Below are 25,932 nucleotides of genomic sequence, written 5' to 3' on the forward strand. Positions count from 1 at the left end.
GAATAGAAACAGCGCAAAGTCTTTAATGAACGGCCCATGAAATAATTAGTTGCTGATGGCGTATAGTGTAGTAAAGGTCGTAGAGGGTCTGAAAACATCTTCATCAACACCGTGAAGTGAAAACTTCATAAAACTGGATCTGCCGTCTTATATTTTAGCAGCATTTAACCCAGAAGTGTTTGTTCGAGTTTAGCGAGTGAGCAAAAAGGGATATACGGTAGAATATTTTATTGATAACGGAAAAATAATTGGACTCGAGTCAGTCATTCTGGAAAGATGACCACAGAGGTTCCAGTAATTGAGCGGGTGGAGCTTTTGTCCAATTCACCCACAGCAGACGGTAAGGATGAAGAGAAGACTTCAGAAGACAAGAGAGTCGATAAATCAGAAACTTTCATCTTTTCCAACAAGGCTTGGAGGGTGAATGGGATCGACATGCACCTGCAAGAACACCGGACAATTAAATTGTTTAAAAATACATTCATAGTAACAATTATGTGCTCAACAAAGTCAAAACCTTTCCATGATGCCAGAGATGTAACTCTCCAAAAAGGAACCTCCAATCCCTGCTCCAAATAATCGGCACGTAATTTGGAGAGAATCTGGAATGCTCGCCAGCACTGTTAACAAATATTGAAATTACAGTGATCCATCTCTATCAACACTGTTCACCTTTTACTGTATAATAAATGTACAATAGACCCCCAGGATATGACAAATCTAGTCCAAGGTGGGGATCGCTGTCTAGGTTTAAACTGTAGTAGAACGATGAAAACACACTCTGGGTAAGAAACTTTTTGATAGCCCCTTCCATTGGAGGTGCATGCATCCAGAATCGTCTCAAAGAAAAACACGCTCCTCCCCTAGCACAAGGCTCATTTATTGTAAAACACAAGGAAACTACACAGCTGATTGGTTTAGACAAGAATCACATATTTAAATGCAATGTATAATGTTGGTCGCTAGATGGCATGAGAGTATAAAATAAAAACAATGAGTGTGAGGAAAAAAGCAAGCTCTCTGTTTGGAATTTGGCAGTGTCATCTCGATTAGCTAGATAGCAGGCGAATAATAAAACGTAACAATTCCATGATCATCACGTTTTTTTGCTTCTCCCTTTAGCACAGTGGTTCTCAAAAAGTGGGGCAGGCCCCATTCTCCATCAAGGGGGGCACGGGTGGGTTTGACTTTGGGGAACTCTAACATTCACAGCATAAAATGCAATTACACCACCACTATAATAGGTAGCAGTGATGTTCTCTTTTGCAGAGTGTTTTGTTTACATTTAGCCACCACAAGGCGCATTAAACACAGTATAAGCATCAAGTATGAAGTAGAAGTAAAATCAGGCCTAAAAATTTTCAGCCTAACCAGGCCTTAGTCGTGGGTAAGTGAAGCAAACCCGACGGATCAATAAGACAGAAAAAAACCTGAAGCTTTACTCCGGCCGTGCGGTTTTCAGCGCCTAACTGTGCGTTTCGGCTGAACTACGCAGCTTGGGGTTTTCTTTAGGCCGAGTCCCTCTAATCAAGAGCAGCGCCTAAATGAACTGTTTGGTGTGGAAATTCGATCTCGGTGTGACATGCAGCGAACGAAAGTGAAACTAAACAAAAAGGCAAATAGTCAAAGATATGGCCAAAGAGCAGAAAGAAAGTTTGCAAAGCTTGTAAGGCATTGGCAAGAAGTAGAAATGACGTCTGATTGAGGGAGGTGGTAGGCGGAAGTCGCGTGTCTTTTACCCCAACAAGGAGGAGGAAAATTCCTTTAGTGAATTTGAGCTAAACTGATAGCTTGGTAAGTATTTTCTGTATCTTAATAATTACTTGAATAAAAGTTAGTGCATGCTGTGTAGGTCTCCATGAAGAAGAAAAAAAACTGAGAGAAGCCCAACTGGCCCGGATTTCAATTGACATTTTAAGCCCGAAACCGCCGCAAACTTTGGGTCGGGTTCGGTCCCAAGATCTTACCTCTAGTATGAAGCTTAAACACGAAGTGTAGCAAACCCTCAAGTGACCCCATGAAAAAACTGATGCAGAGCCTGGCTAACAAAGACAGGTAAAGCCTCCTCACGAAAGAGAAATTTTGATGATGTGTACGGAGCATTTCACTGGTACCACGGAGGGAGACAAGCAAAGACTGGTGTGCTTGCCGTGTTAAAAATGTTTGCAGCAGACAGCACAAAACCAAATGACTTAAGCCGTCACAACCCAAACATGCCAATATGACACTTTAATTTTTGTTTCTGCAAAATTGTGCCGAAAGGCGTAGATGATATGTGACCACCAACAGACCAATCATTTTTTTGTCCCCACCAATATTATGTGATCAATTAAAAAGAAAAAGTAGGCTACGGGATGATGTCTTCTTCTGAGAAGGGGGCGTGACAGAAAATAATTGCAAAGCACTGCTTTAGCACCACTCTAAGCCTCAGGATCCATAGCTCATATGATGGGTGGGTGAATCCCTTATGCACTAGGCTTGTAGGCGCACCATTTCCTGTAGTGAGTCTTGTGCAAGTACAGCCTGGTGGCACCCATCCCTCTCCAGGACAGAAAATGTTTCCACATAGTTAAGTATTGTGTCACCCATTCTCAAAGTTATTATGACAATGCATTGGAGGACGAGATCCGCCAATAATATGTGGTCATTTTTTACGAATAACAGCAGCATTTAGGACGCAGGCACCAACAATACAAAGTTTGTATTTAATGTGTTTTGCACACACAATATTATTTGTTTATGTTGTTTAGGGGGTAAAATGCAGTAAAAAGAAGCCAAAACCTGGTGCAGTAAGGGTGGGTCAATATCCCCGCGGTCTACTGTATTTAATTGAATAACACAGTTAACAGTGATAACAATAACATTGACTAAGATAACATATATAGTAGTTTATTTTGGGAACATAACCCCCATGATAAACAAGGGTTCACTGTATTATTTCAGGCTATTCCAAAAAACAGCTTACAACTGCCAAGAGAGTCCTCATCTGGCCGTTGAAACGTGACAGAAAAACTGACTTCATCCTCCAGACGCACCTCAAAATGTTGATCGTAATCTGAAACTAAAAACACAACATACTTCATGACCTCATTCAAGATGATTTGAAACAGATCTACCTGGATTTTGGGTCATGCAACTCCTTAGTATGGCGTTGATGGTGCACTGGTGCCGCAGCACCTGCACCAGGTGTGGCACTTGAGCAGGGTTGGTGAAAGGAATGCTTTCCGTTACAGCCCCCAGGTAGGGGGCATCTCCGGGGAAGATATATGTGTGGGTTACATCACCAGGAAGAGTCTAAAAATAATTGAAATACTTCTTTGGTTTAATACTGAAAACGTTCTGATTTAAAAGGTAATCCCAAATTCTTAAACAAAGAATGTGGGTAAATAGTACATGGTTTTGCATAACATCTATATACCTTTCAACGGTATTTTCAAATTATTTTTAGAAATGTATTTTGATAACAGCCCGTTTCATATTTGACATCCTGAACTGTAACGTCAGCAACATTAGCACATTTGGACTCCATTAAAGACCGGCGGATCATTGGAAACATGGTGCACTTTGCACCTTTCACAAATGTACATTTGCATATACAGTACCTACAGTGTGCCTAGATGTATTATTTCCTCCTGACCATATTCAATTAATTCTTGTCCGTTTCTTATACAGGCAGGCAAAGAAAATCCAACTATTTGCAACAACAAGAGAAGAAAACTTACCATTTGTTATTAAATTGTGCCATAATTATAGCTTATTTACATGCGGGCAAGGGGAAGTAATTTCATCCATACAGGGTGCTGTCTAATTAGCATATTTGACAATAAAGTTGAAGTGTTGTCACGAGTTGGTTTCCACAAAGGAGTTTTGTGCTAAAGTGAATCGCAAATGCACTAAGAACTGAATAATGCGGTTCAATAGGGATTAATAATACATCTAGGCACGGTTTAGGTGATATTTGCAAGTGGAACATCTGAGTTTTACAAAAGTAAATCTATTCACTCAGTCACTGTTTCGTATGGCCTGTTCCAATAAGTGTGATCCCGACTGACAAGCCAAATGCACTTCATAATGAAAAATTACCTCTTTTAAAAAGGAAAACAAACTGGGTATTTGATAGAACACCATCTCAGAAGAAGGGTCTTAAACACAATCTACCAGACTGTGTTCAGGAAAACCTGCACTCTTTTCTCTTTGTCGTGAATGTCAAGTTTTCCCTAGTCACTCGCCTCAACCATTGTTTCAAGTTGGTACGGCTGTATCTTAAATCTTTAGCACTATAGCCATTTTCCTCAAGACACATCTGTCAAGGACATTCCTTTTTCATAATTGGCCTTGAAATTGGGGCCAGTGAAACGTTTTTCACTACAATTGATGTCGGTCTCAGAGCTCCCCCTTACAGGTTGTGTTAAGGGAGATTCGCCATTTTGAACATGTTGGGTTCTTCCTTGAGTGCCTGGCCGCGTGGAATCTCTTGCAACATACGGTATTTATATAATTATGGGGAGCACTACAGGTTCTGTGGCTAATTGAAAGATAAAAAACTGTTAGGGATTACCTATAAATCAGTGGCCTGTCCAAACTTTGGTGTATCATTTACGCACATTATTGCTAAGAATAGGAATCATAGAAACATGACTTTACCACAGTGAAAAAACGGTCAAGCACATCTTCATAATTGCAGGCATCATTTGAAGCCTTGGCAAGAAGATTGTGAAATGGCGCCCACTGCAGGTTAGGTACCCCAACTTCTGTGGAAAATGTCAGACACGATGACAAATGATTGCATGTTTGACTAGCAGACATGGGACCAAGTCACACATGTGCAAGTCTCAAGTAAGTCTCAAGTCTTCACCTTCAAGTCCCAAGTAAGTCCCAAGTATTTTTTTCTTGGGCAAGTCAAGTCACAAGTCAAGTCCCGAGTCTTAGATTGCCAAGTCCAAGTCAAGTCACAAGTCATAAAAACAGCGACTCGAGTCGACTCGAGTCCAAGTCACTAAGTCTCAAGTCCCCATGTCTGTTGACTAGTCATGTTTTTTTAAGTAAAAGTCTGCATAGCACACTTTGAATCAACTACTATGGTTGGGAGTCTTTTTTTCCTCCTTTCCAGCCACTTATTCTCACAAGGGTCAGGTGGTCAAGTCATGTTTGTTTGTATAGCCCTTAATCACAAAGAGTCTCAAAGGGCTGAAAAGATCAGACTATTGCAGACTACAGACTATTATGACACCATCCCCCTCATCTAAAACCTACATGAGGGCAAATAATACATACATTATCAACATAAAATATAGGTTATTCATATGCTATAGAGTAGAAGTGTTTTTAGCTTAGATTTAAACATTTCCACTGAGGTTGCAGATCGAATCTCAGGAGGAAGAGCATTCCACAGCACCGGGGCCCAGATGGAGAACGGTCTCGAACCTGCGGATCTCTTTTTGGCTCTTGGGATCACTAGTAGACCAGTGTTTTCAGAGCGAAGACTCCGGACCAGAACATAGGGGGAAATTAAATCTGAAAGGTGGTCCCCTTTTTTGTTCCTTGTAACTATCTCAATCTTGTTTTTACTTTTACTAAATATATCAATATATTTTGAAATATTTTTTTCAGAATTTTTTCTATCAGTAATATTTTAAAAACAAAAACAACAACAAAAAAAGAAATACTACCAAAAAAGGGACAGTAAAATAGTTGAGAAAGTAGAACTATTTGGATTATTTTTTATCAACCTATGAAATGTATAATTACATTTTGGGATAATTGAAAAAAAAAAAAATAATAATAATTTTTTTTTTAAACGAAATTAAGTATTTTTAAAAATAAAAAAAATAAAAAGAAAATAGTGACGAAATACACAAAGAAAACCAGAATTCACACTTTTTTGGAGTATTTTACCATATTTTCTGCACTATAAGGCCCACCTCCAAAAATATAATCTTGTGTCATACATTTTCTATAAGGCGCTACAGTAGACACGTCAATAGTAATGTGAATTTCCCTGCGGGGATGAATAAAGTATCTATCTATCTAAAACAGTCTGACCGTCAAACTTTACCAACAACTTAACAAGCCGCCAGACTATCGAAAGGCAAATACATGTTTCAGACACGTACAATGTCACCAGTCACTGAAATACGTCATGTCACATATCATTGAAAAGCTTAAACTTTTGGGATTCAAGATAAGCTTACTATTTAAAACAATACTCCCAGCCATATCATGATCAGTCTGAAACAAGATACCTGAAAAATATAAAGTACAGGTAGCCCACCAAAGACATAGTCTTGCAGCAGTCACATTCTATGTAATACGCAACCAGTGTCTCCCTTACATCCATGAGCGCAGTGAATCCAACCGTGTAAAATACTTAGATATTCCAATACATGCACTAATGCCGACAAATGTTTTGATAAGCCGCCAAAATGAGCAGTCAAGTAAAAAAAAAAAAATTCTCTAAGCTGTAGACCAACCTAACTTGTTATTCACATCTTTTTCGGCCAATTGCAGGCTTTGTTATACTTCACTTTACCATATATACGGGCCTGTAAATTCTAAAAAGGACCCGAGTAATTTATCCCCGAACAACTTCAGCCAATTGCGACTGATTATAATGATGATTGACACATTGGTTAGCGTGCACCTCGCACTACTTCTTCTATGGGAAGAAAAAAAAAGATAAGAAAAGAAAAATCGAGTCGACGGCTGCTTACCGTAGTAGGGACTCAATATTGATCTATATATAGGGCGCAAAAAATTGAAGGCCTTTAGGTGTGCCGTATAGAGCCGAAAATACAGTAATTATTTTTCAACATCTGTGTACAAACCTGTAATCTGGTTGATCTTTTTAACAATAGACCTCAGCAAGGCAACGGCTGGTTTCAGGCGGAGAACAAATGAGGCTGGGAACATCTCATTCAGAACTTCACTCGTTGGGGAAAGAACGGGAAACCTGAGGGGAAAAAGTTATTCTTACAATGTAATATTTTCGATCCTATTTAGAGGTACTCCCAAAAAAATGTTTTGACTTCCCATTAACACATTATGTGAGGCACTCTCAGAAACGGACAGCGATTGTAGTGAGCAGCGCTTGTTTATTTCTTATTAGAGGAAGGGGACTGTGTCGTGGTTGGCATGATTTTGTCCAGCCAGCTCCGGGTTAGCGTTGGGGCTGCCAAGGGATTTACTGTTTAGTTTTCTCAGTGGCCCCAGTGTTAGCTGTACACTGTGTGTTGTTCGTCCAGCTAGCGTACCATTAGCACTGTTTTTTTTCGTGTCCTTTAGTTTATTCTACAACATTAATTGTTGTAGTCATTGCTGCAATTTGTTCCTGGTTAGCCTGACTGCTGCGTGTTTTTTAATCAGCATTAGCGCCGGTTTTTCTGTGTTCCTTGGTTTGTTTATTCCCGGCCAGCTTCAGGTTTGTCGCCATAGCCGTTGCTGCTTTTTGTTGCAAGTTCCCCTTTAGCCTGGGTGCCCACTGCATGTTTTTTGATCTGCCTCTAATTTGCTGTGTTCCTTTGTTCATTCCTGGCTGGCTTCACATTTGCTGTCTTAGGGGTTGCCGCTTTTCGTTGTTGGTTTACAGTTAACCTGGCTGATCAACGCATGTCTTTTGGTCTGCCAGCCAGGCGCTTTCCTCTCAACCTGTGGTCGCCTTTTGTTGATTTGTCCTGGCTCTCCAGGTGTTATTTTTGGCTTCTTGTCCTGTTATTGTACCTTAACTGCATCCACCAAAACTTGGCTTAACACTCTTAACAACTGGTAATATGTAAAACAATATGGCGACTGGCTTGCTGGTGTTCCTCCAATGACGTAACAGATCAGGATGACAGAGACAAGGCAAAATGCATCATCTCTGAAAATAATTGATACATTCGAATGAAACATTCATCGATTTTATCCAATAACCATGTACTATTTCCTAATATTTTGTATGTTTAAGAACTTGGTATTACCTTTAAGGCCATTTCAAACATACACATAAATATTCAGTGTTTCCCAAAGAGACCCTAGTTAGATGAGCTGATGTAATTTTATGAAAAAATGTCAGAGCATGTGTCCCATAACAAATATACCACTTTAAACTTTTCCCCTTCGACAGTTACTTAAGATTATTGAGGCTCAATTTGACCTTATTTTTTTTTTTAGTAAAGAATGATTTCAAAACAAGGTGCAAGCAGTTCTTTTGTAAAAATGTCAGAAAAAAACTAAAATACAACTAAAAGTTCTTAGTTGTATTTCCTTTTGGCACAGTGAGCATGTGTGAGGGAGGGGTGCGTGCTTTGTGTGCAAAGATCTTTCCACCCCTACCACTCACCAAATCAAATTGCAGTGGCTTGGCCATTTACAGTTTGTTCAGTGGGTTTATATCATAAAGTGTCTCAACATTGAACATTCATAATTTAATGAATTCCAATATAAAGGATTCCTTTGCGACGTACAGCCAAAACAGGCTCTGTCGGTGTGACACCCTGACTATAAGCTATAGTCAGGACTGTACTCTTTATATACCAAACAGCTTGTAATATCTGCGTTGCTTCAGCTATGCAAGCACCAAACCTCATCTTTGAGCTTATAAGTATTGGATCTCTACAGAGGATATTTGCCCTAGCAGCATTTAATCTCTGAGCCATATGTACTCATGAGAAGAGTAATAGGTTCCTGACCCCTGAAATGAACCCTGGTGGGCCACCAGAATCTTACTATGGTATGGGAAACACTAATATTAGTAACAATCAAAATGCAAAATGAGCAGACTTTACCCTTCCATGTCCAACTGCAGAGGCAAAGTAACTACGGACGCCAAGGGAAGTTTATGCATAACATTAGTAGAGCCCACAGCTAGTTGGGCCGAGTGCACTGCAGGGAAATTCACTTCATTGCATCTATCGAAGTCACAAGTTGGCGCGCCAAAAAACTGGATGCTCAACGGGAAATCTGAAAGAACATATTTGTCTCCAAAAACAATTTCATTGCGATTTATAATCATTTACCAGAATTCTCAGCGAGCAAACAGCCCAGCAAGCTGTTGTTGATTTTACCCATCTGGTGGCTGTGCTTGTTGGCTGGCCTGGAAGAAGATTTGTTCCAAAAATTGTGTTAGATGAAAAAGAAAAAGACACTCACCTTGACAAATGTGAAATTGCTCTCAAGTCTTTTCCCAGGTATTGTAAAGCCGTGAATAGTTTCAGTTTTGTGTCACTGGGAATAAAGGGAGTCAAATGTAACAATTGAACTTTTTTATTTTCATATATATATATATATATATATATATATATATATATATATATATATATATATATATATATATATATATATATATATACACACACACGTATATACACACACAAAACACACATGTAATTATAATGCTTGCATATAAAATTTCAAAACAAAAGTTTTTTTAAATCACAATAGTTTGAATTTTCTGATCCTGTGAGGAAAATAAGTCAAATATCACAACTCAATTTTTCTTATATTATTTAATTGCGTGTTTATGTATATAGTGTTGGCCTGGAGAGGGATGGACGCCACCAGGTGGTACTAGCCCAAGAAACACCACAGGCAATGGTACCCCTACGCCCATAGTGGTTCAAAGATCCACCCACTCCACCTATAATCGCAAATGGCTTTACATACAAACCCTAAAGTACCTGAACGAGAAAACGTCGCCTTTAGTTACATAGGCATTTCAAGATAAAGTCACCGCTCCCAGAGTCCTACCTAGCAAAACCGGTGCGTATGTGTGAATCCTGCAATGCCCGTCGTGTCCCCTTCCCGCTCTGTACAGTCTACTGTATAATACTGCCACGAAGTGCTATCATTTAGAATAGACGGCACAAAATACATGCAGAAAAGTAGACAAGGAGAAAGGAGTAAGAGACTTTCTGGGCGTTGAAACCAAGCAACGGATAATAGAAAGGTATGAAAGCATACATCGCCTTGCAGGAGTTTTTCCAGAGATGACAAGGAGGAGGATGCAGACATCATTCCATAAGCCCCAATTACATTATGGCAAAATTCCATGAAATAAGAGTTTGTGGAAAAGAATCACCTGAGAATAAGTGTTGACAGGTCGGGCTATCGCTCATTATGATGACGTCTGCCTCGCACATTTCGGACAGATTGTCAAAAGCAGATATCATTATACAAGTTTTTCAAAAAATGCCAGACCAGTAAACAAAGAGGCCAGGTAAATGAGTATTTTCAACATTTCCCTTATTCCTGGTTTCGCTACATTATGTGCTTCTCGTTTTAAGTTTATTGTGCGGTTCTCTAATTTTAATATGTATTAGTTTCATGTTCTGATGCCCTTTTGTGATTTATTAAAAGATAAATCATACTTTTGCAGGGCTTGGAACAGATTAGTGCATTTAAAATCGAAAGGAGTCTACTTACAAATGTTTCAGGTTACAAAGCTAATACCAGAACAAATAAAATTCATAACTAGAGGTATCACTGTGATAGAGATATATAAATATACAGAGGAGAAAATAAGTATTTGAACACCCTGCTATTTTCCCATTTCTCCCACTTAGAAATCATGGAGGGGTCTGAACTTTCCATTGTCGGTTCATGTCCACTGCGAGAGGGATAAACTAAAGAAAAATCCAGAAATCACAATGCATGATTTTTTAAAATAAATTATTTGTGTGATACAGCTGCAAATAAGTATTTGAATACCTGTGTATCATCTAGAATTCTGACCCTGAAAGACCTGTTAGTCAGCCCATTAAAAGTCGTCCTACACTCCATTTATCATCCTGAATCAGATGCACCTGTTTGAGGTTGTTAGCTGCATTAAGAAACCTGTCCACCTTAACAATCAGTAAGACTTTAACTTGTAACATGGCAAAGAACAAAGAGCTGTCCAGCGTCACCAAAGACCAAATTGCACACCTCCACAAGGCTAGAAAGGGCTACAAAACAGTTGCCAATCGGCTTGGTGAAAAAAAAGTCCCCTGTTGGAGCAATTATTAGAAAGTAGAGGAAGCTAAACATGACTGTCAATCTGGAGCCCCATGCTAGATATCACCTCATGGGGTCTCAATGATTCTAAGAAAGGTTTCCAAGGTTACTGTAGGTAATACACCAAGACATCGGTTTGAAATCATGCATGGCACAAAAGGTTCTCCCCTTGAACCAGTACATGTCAAGGCCAGTCTTAAGTTTGCATATGACCTTTTAGATGACACAGAGTCATGGAAGATAGTTTTGTGGTCAGATGAAACACGCTACACTTGGTTCCGGCTCGAGGAGTTTCAACCTCACACGTGTTACCGTGTACTACCGTTATCTCTGATTATTTACGGTAAATTCCGGACTATAGAGCGCACCTGATTATAAGCCGCACCCACCACATTTTGAGAGGATAACCGCTTTTGTACTTACACAAGCTGCACCTGCATATAAGCCGCATGCGCCCACATTAAAACGTGTAACACAATCACGAAATAAACCCAAACCCGACTTTGAGTCCCGCAATTGTAACTGAGGGGGGATTTTGTAAGGTTTATTGTTCTATATTCTTTATCAATTATCCATTATCCGTTATCGGTCAAATCATAATACGCTACAGAGCCAAGGGGCTGAGATACTTGCTCTCAGCCAAGAGGCGGAGTCAAGGGCCTAGCCGCAGAGCCCTGCAGCTATCAGTGCGAATGCACCGTTCCCAGAAGTACTGCAATACCGGACCAATGCGTGGAGTGGTCAGAGCAAGCTCTTATGAAATACACCGTCCAAAAACAACAGCCGGCAAATAGAACGTGACATGATACCGGTACTTAGGATATGACACAGACCTGCAGAGTCCGGGTCCCGTTGAAAATAATCCAAGGAAAAAAAAAATATATATTTACAAAGGTAAGGGTGGGAAAAATATATATCCACTATTGTGCGCTGCGTCCACAAACACGCCTCACCTTTAATCCACTTCCCATCAGCCCCCGTTGTATTCACCCCTTCTTTTTGATTCGCTTGTGGAAAACATATCAGTATAAGTCTCTAAAATAAATACATTACAAAAATATACAGTTGCAAATACATATTATACATGGTTAAACATTTTTACAAAGAAAGACGGTACACCGAGAGAGTTTTCAAAGCTTTAATAATAATAGTATAACTTTCATCCCAAACCGTGTCTGTGAAGGGTAGCAAAACGCTACTAGGAACACGCTCGCAACGCAAGGAATACGGGTCTGTTAAAAAAATACAGTAATTGTAAAAATCATGGTAAACCGTGTTCATCTTCCTCTTTATAACTGACATCATTAAAGTCTTCTTCCCCAGTATGGGAAAGAGACTTTGTCATATAGACGTCGTCCTACGCTCCTTTATTCAAAACACGCAAGCAACACACTCGCATATATTCCACCGGTCTAAATCTTACCTTTTGGACTCGAGCGCCGCTGGCGGCTATTAGAAAAAGATACATAAATTGGCTGCATCACTGAATAAGCCGCAGGGTTGAACATTTGGGAAAGAAGTAGCGGCTTATAGTCCGGAATTTACGGTAGTTACATTTGAGGTGCTGGCTAAATGTTGTATTAAAAAACTGAAGGATTTAGCGGACGCAATATAAGCACTGGCATAGTTTCTAAGCTCTCCGATCTTCCTTCAGGAGCAGTTGCGTCCTTTCCATTATATAAAGGCTCTATTGACTCACTTATGAATGAGTTTAATGCTACCCTGGCGCTAGTGTCCTGGATTCAGTAGCGCCCATACAGCTTAAATCACGACCTAAAAGACGCACGCCTTGGTTTACTGATGAAACTAGATCGCTTCAACAAGAATGCAGGAAATCTGTTAGAAAATGGCGCGCTACCAAGCTTGAGGTTTTCCGTCAAACCTGGTGTGACAACTTGTTAAAGTATAAAGCAGCCCTTGCCTCCACAAAATCAGCGTATTTTTCAAAGGTGATAGCGGCACAAAAGAATAACTCCAAAACCCTTTTTGACACTGTAGCATTGCTAACGAGGCAACAGATTATCCCAGAGAGTTCTACCCATTCAGCACACGACTCTATGGTCTTCTTTAATAAGAAGACTCAACGCATACGGGAAGAAATGTCTAAATACACTGTAAATACATCACATGTTAAAAGGGATGAAATTTATAGATGTGCGACATTTTCCCTTCGGGGATGAACAAAGTATCTATCTATCTATCTATCTATCATAGTGGCTGTCCAGGGAATTTTTCCCGATTTAATGATCTGTCACTCTATAATCTTAAACAGGTGGTGAATATGGCCAAACCGACCACTTCCCTGTTTGACCCGCTTCCGGGTTCGCTGATTAAAGGTCTTTTTGGGGTCCTTGGACCTTCACTTCTAATAACTATAAACATATCTCTCCTCAGGTGTAGTTCCCTCAAGTTGGTTTTAGATGAGGGGATGGTGTCATAATAGTCTGTAGTAATAGTTTGCAATAGTCTTTGATCTGTGCAGCCCTTTGAGACTCTTTGTGATTAAGGGCTATATAAATAAACATGACTTGACTTGATTAGATTAGATGAGACCAAAACTTTTTGGTCATTATTCCACTGAGCGCGTTTGGAGGAAGAAGAATGAAGAGTACAATCCGAAAAACACCATTCCTACTGTGAAGCATGGGGGGGGGTAACACATGGGACAAGACGAGTGCACTGCATTAAAGAGGGGATGACTGGGGCCGTGTATCGTGAGATTTTGGGGAACAACCTCTTTCCCTCAGTCAAAGCATTGAAGGTGGGTTGTGGCTGGGTCTGCCAACACCACAACGACGCAAAGCACACAGCTTGGAACGCCAAGGAGTGGCTCTGTTAGAAGCATATTAAGGTTCTTGCATGGCCCAGCCAGTCTCCAGACCTGAACCCAATCGAAAATCTTTGGAGGGAGCTCAAACTCAATGTTTCTCAGCAACAGCCTAGAAACCTGACTGATCTAAAGAAGATCTGTGTGGACAAAGATCCCTCCTGCAGTGTGTACAAACCTGGTGAAAAACTACAGGAAACGTTTGACCTCTGTAATAGCAAACAAAGGCTACTGTACCAAAATTGACTTTCTCAGGTGTTCAAATTTGCAGCTATATCACACAAATAAAAAGTTAAAAAAAGAAATTTCTGGATTTTTTTCTCTCTCACAGTGGACATGCACCTATGATGTAAATTTGAGACCCCTCCTTGATTTCTAACTGGGAGAATAGCAGGGTGTACAAATACTTATTTACTTCACTGTTTATATATTTTTTTTATTGTGTTGTTTTGATAGAAATGTAACAACTCACTTTCGTTTTTTTTATCTTTTCATACATTTTTTTATTTTGGATTTTATTTTATTGTTTTAATATAAAAACATTAAAAACATTAAATATGATTTATTTGTAAACACAATAAACATTTTCCAAAATAAAACCTTTAAAGGTTATAATGGTTTATATTTGGTCACAACTCAATTTATCTTATGAATAACTTTACATTTTGCAAATTCAATTTTTACTTTAACTGTTTTTTGATAAATACAACATATTAAAAATGAAAATATATTTTCCAATGAGAAAATAAAAATAAAAACACCTCCATCTACAAAATAACCCATTGAAAAAAAAGAAAAAGAAAAAATAACAACTTGATAATTTACTTGTCTCCAGGGATGTCATACTGGCCAACAAGGTCTTTGAGTTTGGTGGTAAACTCAGCAAAATCTTTTGATCTGTTTGGGCCAAAGAAATAGGACTTCATTATTACTAAATAAAATAAAAATGTTCCTTATAATAATAGTATTAATTTAGGAATAACAGTTACTTTAAAAAAAAAAAATTATATATATATATATATATATATCACATAAGTAGTTCAGGCTCACCTGAGGGGCTGCAGGAGAGAATCGCAACTCTGCAAGACATTTTTTGTATTAAAGCACAATACATTCAGTTTGAAAAAAAAAACCCGAATATATATATATACAGTATATAATTTGTTACATACAAATGGGGTTCCTCCATGCGCCGCCACCTGGACCTCTTCCACACCGCCTCCAGGCAACAGCACCACCTCCAGGTAGAAAAGTTGGGCTGTGAGGTAGCACGATGCTTCTGTGAAATGGAAGCCCAATCTGCACAGAAAAAGAAACTACAGTAGACTCCCGGAATATGTCATCATATTACGGCCTTTTCACTTAATGGTTTTTTAGAGTTTCCCAACAATACAATGTGGACTTTAAGCCGCACCTAAAACCCCTAAATTGGCCAGAAATTTTAAAGTACGCCTCATATTTATGGAAAGTATGATTGATAAAATTTGAAACTTATGGGTACAACTTTTCTGCCGTTGACTTTACTGTGTTTGCTATGGTCCTAAGGCTTGGAGTGTTGTTAAAGGAAGAAGTAATAACATGATAACCAAAGAAAAAAAAGCTTAATATAAAGAAGGCATACAAATGGCTACTCTTGCTAGGTTGCATGGTCGTAACCAATCGTTAATAGGGACAATTGTTAAAAACAAGAGCAATCAACCCAGTACACCACAAGACCATCCTAAAAGTAACTAGAATATATATTTTGTATTTACATGTATATTAAATTAAGATGCCCCATGACGACACATAATTTTGGTCCACGATTTCCCTCAACCGGACGCGAGCGACCGGGGACCCCCTCTGGAGCCATGCCTGGAGGTGGGGTCCGGCCAGGCACTGCCGAAAGGGATGACGTGGGTCCCTCATCTACTGGGCTCACCACCTTTGGGAGGGACCAAAGGGGTCAGGTGCGTTAAGAGCTGGGTAGCAGCCAAAGGAGGGGTATCCTAATTGGACTTCTGTGCCTGTTATGGTTTGTCCATAACGAACACCATGTTCGGACATAAGGGTGTCCATATGTGCACTTGTCACCACGACATCCTAGGCCGTAGTTCGATGAGCGACTGTTGTTGTCGTGTCATTAGACCAGCGGCCGCATGTTTGACACTCTGGTGAAAAAAAGGGGTGGAGCTGTCAACTAAACCACCTGGTGGTGAGCTGGCTCTCATGGTAGGGGAAAATACCGGTCCTACCTGGCAGACCCAAGCGTGTTGTGAGGGTCTGTTGGGAGCGGCGAGTAGAATCTCCTGTGAGAGTTTCAATTCACACCTCCGGCAGAACCCATGTCTCGTGGGAGGCGGGGGACATTGAGTCCGAGTGGACCGTGTTCCGTGCCTCCATCGCCGAGGAGGCTGATCGGAGCTGTGTCCTTAAGGTAGTCGGTGCCTGCCATGGCCGCAACCCTCAGATCCGTTGATGGACACCGGGGGTGAGGAATGCCGTCAAAGCTAAAGAATGAGTCTTATCGGGCCCTCCTAGCAGGTAACTGCTGGCCAAGCAGAATGCAGCTTCGGCAGTGGCCCAGGTGAAAACTCTGGCATGGGAGGAGTTAGGTGAGGCCATGGAAGGCGACGTTACAGAAATTCTGGTTCACCATTTGACATCCTAGGGGGCGGAATCGGTGCGCTATCAACACTTTGTATAGTGGCTATGGGGCGCTGCTGACCGCGACCCGGGTCGTTGTGAATCGGTGGGCAGAGTACTTCGAAGACCTCCTCAATCCCACCGACACATCTTCCTCTGAGAAAGCGGAGCCAATTTTGTTGGTTTGATTCTGAGGTGGGCTCTCATATCTCTGGGGTTGAAGTGACTGAGGTGGTCAAAAATCTCCTTGGTGGCAAGGCCCGAGGGATTGATGAGATCCGCCTGGGGTACATTAAGGCCCGGGATGTTGTGGGCGTGTCATCGTTGACACGCCTCGGCAACATCACGTGAAGATCTGGGACAGTGCCTCTGAATTGGCAGACTAAGGTGGTGGTTCCCCTTTTCAAGAAGGGGGATCGGAGAGTATGTTCCAACTACAGGGGAAATCACACTACTCAGCCTGACGAGTAAGGTCTATTCGGGGGTACTGGAGAGGAGGGTCCGTCAGGAAGTTGAATCTTGAATTTAAGAGGAGCTGTGTGGTTTTCATACTGGCCATGGAACAGTGGACCAGCTCTTCACACTCTGCAGGGTCCTTGACGGTGCATGGGAGTTTGCCTACCCGATTTACATGTGTTTTGTGAACTTTGAGAAGGCATTCAACCATGTTCCTTGGGAAGGGATGCTTTGGAGTATGGGGTACTGCACAGTCTTATCCTGGCTGTGCGGTCCCCTGTATGCCAGAGTCTCGTCTGCATTGCCAGCAGTAAGTCAGATTTGTTTCCAGTGGGAGTTGGACTCTGCCAGGGCTACCCTTTGTCACAGATTCTGTTCATAACTTTTATAGAGTAATTTCTAAGCGCAGCCTCGGTGGGGAAGGTGTCCGGTTCGGGCGACTTTGCACTGCATTTCTGCTTTTTGCAGATGATGTGGTGCTGTTGGCTTCCTCAGGCCTTTATCTTCAGTAGCAGCCGAGTGTGAAGCGACGGGAATGAAAATCAGAACCTCCAAGTCCGAGATCGTTGTACTCAGCCGACAAAGGGTGGAATGCTCCTTCCCTGGGACGACCCAGGACACGCTGGAGAGTGTACGTCTCTAGGCTGGCCTGGGAACACCTCAGGATCCTGTCGGATGAGCTGGAAGAAGTGGCTGGGGATAGGGAGATCTGGGCTTTCCTGTTAAGGCTGCTGCCTCCTGCGACCAGACTCCGGATAAGCCAAAGATAATGGATGTATATTAATTTCATTTATTATTAAACCATATACTGTACAAGTATAGTAAACATAAGGAGGATTTGCTTCATACCATTTTATTATCTTAATGGTTTTATTTGGGGTAATGGGAGTTCGGAATGCATTAGCATAAGTTATTATACCCCGCTATATGGCAATTTCATTTCAATTCGGGACAAAATAGTGTCGTATTCTGGGGGTCCGCTGTACACTTGGATGTTACACAAAACAATTGTCCTTGTTCGTACCCTTGTCGTTTGGCTATCACCTCTAGACGAGATTGCATAGCATTCAAAGAAGACACTGAAAAAAATAAAAGGATATAAATTGGATACAAAATTTTAACATTAAATTAGATATTTTTGTTTTTACCATTAAATACTTCCTGGAGCCGTTCCAGAGATCGAACAAGCGGTTGGCAGGGTTTTGAGTCATTTCTGGGGTTTTCCTTTGGCCAGATAAGGAGGAAGTGTGTGAGGACAATGATTATACAAAACACCAACACAAAGGCCTAGTTGTGTAACAACACAATATTTCTTTGCGTAAACACACTTGCCTTTCTCTCATAAGAACAAAAATATCAACAGTGGGACTGTCCTAGGTTGCACCCGTTTCACATTTTGTTAAGTCACAGCTCGTTAGAGTAGCCTACATGTTTTTTGTCGAGTTACTGTTCCAACATGTCCTGCGTTGTCCATCTTTTACCTTTGGTTAAGTTGATGCTAGTTCGTACCCCAACATGTTCTTAGTCATTTATTTTATGATGTTTATAAGTTAAATCTAGCGTCCAATTATTTTCTGTGATGCAATTAGTGTTTTTGTTCATTTTAGTTTTATATCCATTTTACCCAGTGTTGTCCTTTGTTTTTTTTTGTTAGGGTTCCAAGATATCTTGGTTTCTGTCTTTCATGTGTTGTTTAGTTAGAGCTAGTTTGTATCCCAACATATTTTGTGTCATTTTTTTTTGGGTCAGTTGATGTTCCCACATAGCCAGCATTGATACATGTAGTGTTCAGGAAAATCTAGTTTGTGTTCCAACATATACTCAGTTGTCTCCCTTTCACAATGAGGTCAGTTAGTTACTGTTACAACATATTGTGTGTTTTCTTTTTTTCTGTATTTTGTTTGAGTTCAGGTAATGTTCAAATAATTCGTGTTTAGTTTTCTTTTCAGGTTTTGTTCAGTTAGAGCTAGTTAGTGCTCCAGCATAGCGTAAGTGGTCTTTTTAAACTTTTCATTCAGTTAAAGTTTGTATTCCAATACATCCAGTGTCATAATCATTCAGGTTTTGTTCAGTTAGAGCTAGTTGGCGTTAAGACATTATGTACCTGTTCGCTCAATACGTGAGTTTGTTTTCTGTGTCCTCCTTTTATGTTTGGTTTAGTTAGAGCATGTTAGTGATGTTAGTGTGCCTGCATTGTATTTAATGGTCTAATCTTCATTGAACTTACGCTGTTTTTCTGTCCATCTGTGATGATGTTTCTTATCGTCCTAGTTTCATTTTTTGTTCTGTTATAGCTGGTCGGTGAGTATTTTCCCTGCATACTCGAGCATCCATGTTTTGTTTACAACATTACACAGGGCAATACTCATGTTTGATTCACTGCGAGCCAATTTATATTCAAACATGAGTCCACTTCCACTTTCATATTTTGTGAATTAAGATGGATGTCTCAACATGATGTTGGGCGAATGTGTAGTTGAGCATGTGAGTAGCTTTACTGTCTCGTAAACTTTGTGGTTTTGTTTCTTTAAACCAGGCATGTGCAAAGTCCCGCTCAGGGGCCAGTTACGGTCCATGATCAAATTTTTACTGCCCTGCAAGCTCTGTCATAAGATGAATAATATGTGACCTACAAGTTATGTTGACCGCAGTATAAAATAAATTTCTACCCCAAAAATTAAAATTAAAATTAAAATACAAAAAACGCATTTCACCAGATGATTGCAGCAGACCTTTGGCCACCTTGCCTAGGTATTTCTGTGAGAATCTTAGCCAACCCCATTTCCAACAGTAGATTAAAAAAAATGTTGAGGGCCACCGCTTTCTAGACTGGGGGACAATTTATTTTCAAAAAAATCCGAAACAATTGCGTCTGCCTAATTTGCCAAGAGACTGTGGCTGTTTTCAAAGAATATCATATCAGGAAGTACTGCCAGACAAAGCATGCTGACCACAAAAAACTAACTGGAAACGAACACTGTGAAAAGGAAGAAACTAGAAGCTAGTTTAATGGCGAAGCAGCACTTTTTCAAATGAAAATGCTACAAAGGCAAGCCACGAGGTCACGACACTGATTGCCAGGCACTGCAAACATATCAGGGAGGGTGAATTTATCAGACTGTTCAATGAATGCCAGGCTGAAGAGTCAGCCCTCACACATTTTCAGATGACCAAATCTAGCACGCTTTCTGTAGGGTTTGGACATCCCACTTTGAACTATCCAATACTGCTTTATTTTATGTAGATGAATCCATCGATCCATCCATTATCTGCACCGCTTATCCTCAGTACGGTCCCGGAGCCCATCCCAGCTATGTTCGGGCATGGGCAGGGGACACCCTGAAGTGGTTGCCAGCCAGTCGCAGGGCACACAGGGACAGACAATTCGCTCGCTCATTCACACCTTGGGATAATTTGGACCGTCTAATTAACCTGACATGCATGTTTTTGGAATGTGGGGGAGCACGGGGAGAACATGCAAACTTCACACAGGAGGTTCAATCTCTTGACCTTAGAACTGTGCCGCACACGCCCTAACCACTGCACCGCCGTGCTGCGCTGTAGATTTATTATTTGCTAAACATTTTATTCTGTTTAAATTCATGCGCATTATTTCACTGAAAAAAAAAAAATCCAGAGGGCGAAAATATCTTAAAATATATTTTAAGTACTCTTGAAAATCACCATAGTGCCAAAGGTCAATTTGATACTACGCAAGCCACTTCCTTGACAGTGACCATTTACAAAAATGACCAGATGTTTTAGCATCATAAACATTCTCACTTTCCCACTCACCATGCATCTTCTGACCAGATTGAAGGTCTCGTTCCAAGTCTTTTCTGCATACTTGGAGTGCAGCTGTGATAACATTAAGCTCATGGTTATTTTTCGGGAACCCGCGCGAACATTAGCACTCGTTTCCTGTGCACAAACGCGCAGTTAGGCTATTTATAGTGCTGAGCTAATTGATGTGAATTAATCAGTTTGGTGCATTTCTATTACGGTGACAATATAATGGAACCTCAAATAATACAGGTTAAACCAGGAAAAGACAAGATGAAGAGAATTTAAATAACAAATTAGCTAACTGAGCTCAATCACAAGGGACAGGGCGGAGGCTCACGAATCCGGGAATAGCCGAGTGAAAACGAGAATTGCCGAGTGCACAAGCAGGCGGTGTATCCGATTAAAACCGAGTACAGCCGAGTCCAGCCCATCCCGCTGAGCTAGCTTAGGGAACTAGCCATGAGCTAACGAGCAGCTAGCAAGGAAGTCTCCTTATTTTTCTTTTCCATACGGACTCTCAAATCCGCGTCCGGTTTCGACACCGACCCTTAAGGTTCTAACAACTCCGGTAGGTCGCTTTTTCTTCTGTTGCGAGGTTCGTGTGGTTGGCTTTCCGAATCAGCTCCTAGCTAGCTAGCTGTGGTATCGTTCGTTCCCTGCAGAATTTGAGGCGACATCTGTTGCTGTGCTGGACATTTGTCCTCATCGTTTTGTCCTCAAATGCGTCTTTTGGATTGTTTTTACATTATAAGAATCTAATATAATGGGTAAAGGGTCGATTGCTACATTGCTTGCTGTAAAAGTACCAAAGCTAGCTAATTATTTTAATTTATATTTGACTTGCATCCTTTTACTAGTCACCTGCCAAATTGCTAATATGATCTCCAATGATCGTCATTGTAACGGTTTACCACCTATTTGGGTTTTAATTGTAAAGGGGAACAACTGAAAGTCCAGACAATATTCTGTAAGATAATTCTAAAGAAAAAAACCTGGCAGACAGGTACTGTATACCGTTACGGTCGTCATTGGCATCACCATTTCTGCTTCCCGGCAGCGTTTGACATTCATCCATCCCTCCATTATCTGCACTGCTTATCTTCAGTAGGGTCGCAGGGGGTGATGGAGCCCATCCTAGCCATTTTCGGGCAGTGGACAGAGGACACCCTGAACTGGTCGTTTGACATTCCATATATTCAAAATAACGTAAATGCTTTTGTTAGTTTTTTTTAGCTGAATACAATCTTCCAAATGCGTTCGTGTTTCGTGCTGTAAACAACTTCCTACTCTGCTTTTTGGATGTAATTCTAGTAAATGCTGTACTCTGATTTCAATGTGTTTTTCTTTATTAGTGAATGCAAGTGTCAACGGTTGGGATGATGCGCCATCAGCAACTTATATGAAAATAATAAAATTTATTGCTTACTTTGGATAAATCTTCTACTCCAGAGTAAACATTTTGACAGAAATCAGGTTTCCAAATAATGCATCTTCAAATATTACCGTAGAACCCCCAAGACATGAATTTGTTCTTAGGTGGGAATAGCAAAGTGAAATAGATTTCTTGTGATTAAGAGCTATACAAATAAACATGACTTGTCTATATAGTGGGGGATAGAAATCCAAGGTAATTAGCTAATACCTTCCAAACCCCCGGTTGAACAGATAAAAACATTCAAATAAGAAAAGAGTACATGGTTAATATGACTTATGTGTTATATATCTCATCTCATCTCATTAGCTGCACCACTTATCCTCAGTCGGGTCGCGGGGGTGCTGGAGCCTATCCCAACAATCATCGGGCAGTGGGCAGGGGACACCCTGAACTGGTTGCCAGCCAATCGCAGGGCACACAGGGACAGACAACTCGCTCGCTCATTCACACCTAGGGACAATATGATTAAATATTATTACAAATAAATATACTTGTGAAGGTAAAATTATATTTTCTTTACCTTTAGAGTAACGTGACATGAGCTGGTCGAGTGGAGTTGCGGGTGGATGCATATGGGGGAAGAAACAGTGATTTATGAGGATTGTCATACACTTAAAAGACTCACTTGTTTTAATCACCTCCTTATTTTTAACAATAGTCTGGATTGTCTATTGGTTAGCGCGTTGAATCTTAGGGAAGGTAATTATTATTTTGCCTGCTTAATATTTTTCGATAATCATAAGTTTTGTTTCCATGGCTATCGTGTTTTTGCTTTTCCCTTTAGTATCACTGCAAGCCTTGGTACCCATAGCCAAAAAAATCCATCCATCCATTATCTGCTACGCTTATCCTCAGTAGGTTTGCGGGGGTGCTGGAGCCCATCCCAGCTATCTTCAAGCAGTGGGCAGGAGACACCCTGAACTGGTTGCCAGCCAGTCGCAGGGCACACAGAGACCGACAACTCACTCGCTCATTCACACCCAGGGACAATTTGGACCGGCCAATTAACCTGACATGTTTTTGGAATGTGGGAGGAAACCGGAGTGCCCGGAGGAAACCCACGCAAGCATGGAGAGAACATGCAAACGCCACACAGGAAGGTTCGATCTCACACCTCAGAACTGTGGTGCACACGCGCTAACCACTGTGCTGCTGAACTCTAGCCCAAAAATATAGTACAAAATTATGTTTTTACAGAGCATATGGGTTTCTTAACTGAATATAAAAAGCAAAACTGTTCGATTAGCATATTGGCATCTTCATGATGCAGTGACGCAATCCAATGGCAGACCAGCATCTTATGACATCGACCGATAGCAGACAGGCGCCTTAAAGACTTAACTAGTCACTTGAATGGATACTGTGAAGTTTGAGCAGTAGCTCAGGAGGTAGAGTATTTGTGTAACAACCAAGAGGTTGCAGGTTCGAGTTAAATGTTTAAGTGTCCTTGGGCAAGACACTGAACCCCTAATGCCCCATCCTAAAGCAGGTAGGAGGCGTGTGTGTGAGAGAGAGAGAATGGGTAAGTGTGAAGTAAACTGTAAAGCGCTTTAGGGAGGTGTTCAGTGACTGGTTAAAGCGCTTTAGAAATGCAATCCATTTAGCATTATTTGGGCACACCAAATTAATATGTTGTTGATGTCATATAATGGGGAAAATGCAGTGAAGAGGGGCTGAAAACATGTCTTATTCCAAACTATAAAGTAAAAACGTGATAAGGCGAGGTCGCTGTATCCAGAGGGTCTATTATACCAGCTTGGGAAATCTATTCATCCCTGATTCCATGACCTCATGTCTTTTGCAGGTGTATCCTGCTTGTTTGCACACAAACAAACTCCTCAGGCCTTTTGTCAACTGCAGATGGGTGTGGCTGTGAAGCAAATGCCACAGTGTTTTCCGATTTCCATTTCCCCCATCTTATTAAAACTATCCTGGAACATCATGAAGTGTCATTTACCAAAATCAGTGGAAGACTAAGTCTAATTGTGTTACACTTTATTTTGGTTTAAAGCAAGCGTGTGCAAACTTTTTGAGATGCATTGGTTTGAAAGAGATTGCACTGGGGCCAGAGAGAAAAAAAAGCTGTTTCATATATTTTACCTTTTGCATATGCCGAAAGTCTTAAATCCGATACCTCTGCAATACATTAGAAAAATAACATAAGCAAATACATTTTTTTCTCTTTTGCAGTTACCTGCACAAGTTATGTTTCATTGTCTATTTGTTTATAATGAGATAATTTCATCCAATTAGTTTTAAAAACAAATAAATATAATCATTTACAAATAAAAACTTTGAGAGTAATAATAGATTAATACTTCCCTTTTCAAGCACAATTTGTTCATTTGCATTGAAAAACTCAATTCAATAGGGCTACTTAAGAAGTGTTTTATTGAATGAAATTTCATATTTTGATGAGCAGATTTTTTTTTTTTTTTTTTTTTAAAGGCAAATACCGAAACATGTATCCAGCTACTTAAATGTTGGTTGGCCCATGAGTGGAATGTAAAGGTTTTTATGGGGGTACACAAAGGGACACAGTTTAAGAAATCGAGGTGAGTGCAATCATATTGCATTCAGGGTGGGGCGCGTAGTTTGAGGTGTCAGTAAAATGTTTTCTCTAAGTAAGTGTTAAAAATGCTCAACTGAGTTCCAAGAACCTTTATACTTTTTTCACCATGCTTATTTGCTTCTTTGTTTTTTGATTGCTGAGCGCATAGGCTGTGTAAAAGGAGGCGCGGGGTGTATTTTGATTTTCACGCATGTGATGGTTGTTTTCATTTATTCTAGACTAAAAATGGTGAATGTAAGAAAAGGAATACTTCAAATAAAATCCAAATGCCAACCCAAAAGCCCCAAAAGATGAAAAAAATAAAAAACTGTTTATTCGAGCACATCTAAGAGAGACACGTTTATGTAGGTGACACACAAGCAATGATGATTTCAACCTTAGGCGCGCCTGATACGGTTTGCGGACTTTAGTTTTGTGACCCTTGGTTTAGAGTCTCCCTTTAATTTGTATAATTTTCCTATCCCCGTCTGATCAGGTACCTGCTACGTGAAGCCATGGCAGCTGCTAAACCCAAAGGGCAAAATTCTTTAGCCCTCCATAAAGTGATCATGGTGGGCAGTGGCGGGGTTGGGAAGTCAGCCCTCACACTTCAGTTTATGTATGACGAGGTAAGAGCATGCCACAGATTTTCTCCGAATAATTCCATGAATAGATTTTAAAAATAAATTGGATGGTAGTTTGTGGAAGACTACGAGCCCACCAAAGCGGACAGCTACAGGAAGAAAGTGGTGCTGGACGGTGAGGAGGTGCAGATCGACATTCTGGATACGGCCGGGCAGGAGGACTACGCAGCCATTCGCGACAACTATTTTCGCAGCGGCGAGGGATTCCTCTGCGTTTTCTCCATCACTGAGTTGGAGTCTTTTGCAGCCACAGTCGACTTCAGGTTTGGCTTAAAACGTCATCCGAGTTTAGCGCAGGCCTATTTGGGAGGTGGAGACTGATATATTAGTTCTTATCATAACACTAGTTTGTCAATCAAGCGTGTGTTTGTGATTAAGTGAGCATAAAAAAAGCACACTAAAGTGGAAGGCTGAGTGACCAGCTGTTACCATAACAATAGTTCGCATATCTGGCTCTAAAAAAAGGAGTGCCCACACTTTTCAATTTCTATGCACATTTTGCTTTAAGTCGATTTCAAGTAATGTTTGTTGTATGGACATTTTTATGTATTTATTGTAAAAGATTAAGGGAGCTGTTTAAGTTTTGACCTACTATTTTACGAGTTGGTCCTAAGCCTAATTTTATTCCCTGCTTTTTTAG

The 25,932-nt window shown here is 40.5% G+C and overlaps 2 protein-coding genes across 9 annotated transcripts in view; one reads left to right on the plus strand and one right to left on the minus strand.

The window, feature by feature from the left end:
* On the minus strand, nt 1-21,726 carry med1l (mediator complex subunit 1-like). Of its 8 annotated transcripts, none has more exons than XM_088321988.1 (16): nt 21,677-21,726; nt 20,672-20,734; nt 18,025-18,100; nt 17,901-17,955; nt 14,968-15,094; nt 14,846-14,874; nt 14,621-14,692; nt 9,127-9,201; nt 8,994-9,070; nt 8,763-8,937; nt 6,825-6,949; nt 4,645-4,751; nt 3,117-3,294; nt 2,966-3,061; nt 518-620; nt 1-441 (listed from the first exon to the last, which is right to left on the minus strand). In XM_088321988.1, the coding sequence occupies exons 1-16, from the start codon at nt 21,701-21,703 to the stop codon at nt 264-266; spliced, it is 1,563 nt and encodes a 520-aa protein (XP_088178114.1). In that variant the 5' UTR covers nt 21,704-21,726; the 3' UTR covers nt 1-263. The 8 variants fall into 8 exon arrangements, with proteins under 8 accessions (XP_088178114.1, XP_088178117.1, XP_088178113.1 ...); XM_088321991.1 differs by having other exon boundaries at nt 21,655-21,716; XM_088321987.1 differs by having other exon boundaries at nt 4,645-4,748; nt 20,672-20,797; nt 21,677-21,694.
* The window catches only part of ralaa (RAS like proto-oncogene Aa), a 9,803-nt gene continuing 4,911 nt past the window's right edge, over nt 21,041-25,932 (plus strand). The window contains exons 1-3 of the mRNA XM_088321995.1: nt 21,041-21,230; nt 25,145-25,277; nt 25,347-25,555. Of these exons, the coding sequence (XP_088178121.1) occupies nt 25,164-25,277; nt 25,347-25,555 (323 nt within the window). The 5' untranslated portion in view covers nt 21,041-21,230; nt 25,145-25,163. The remainder of the gene's footprint in view (nt 21,231-25,144; nt 25,278-25,346; nt 25,556-25,932) is intronic.

Source organism: Urocampus carinirostris, chromosome 18 (genome assembly GCF_059441175.1).
Source record: "Urocampus carinirostris isolate Australia breed hairy pipefish chromosome 18, RoL_Ucar_1.0, whole genome shotgun sequence".
Lineage (NCBI taxonomy): Eukaryota > Metazoa > Chordata > Actinopteri > Syngnathiformes > Syngnathidae > Urocampus > Urocampus carinirostris.

Coding starts and splice junctions, on each gene's coding strand:
- med1l (XM_088321987.1), bottom strand. Junction 9,071..9,126: donor GCAATTTCACATTTGTCAAG/GTGAGTGTCTTT, acceptor ATCTTCTTCCAG/GCCAGCCAACAAGCACAGCC. Junction 621..2,965: donor TGAGGACTCTCTTGGCAGTT/GTAAGCTGTTTT, acceptor ATTTGTTAACAG/TGCTGGCGAGCATTCCAGAT.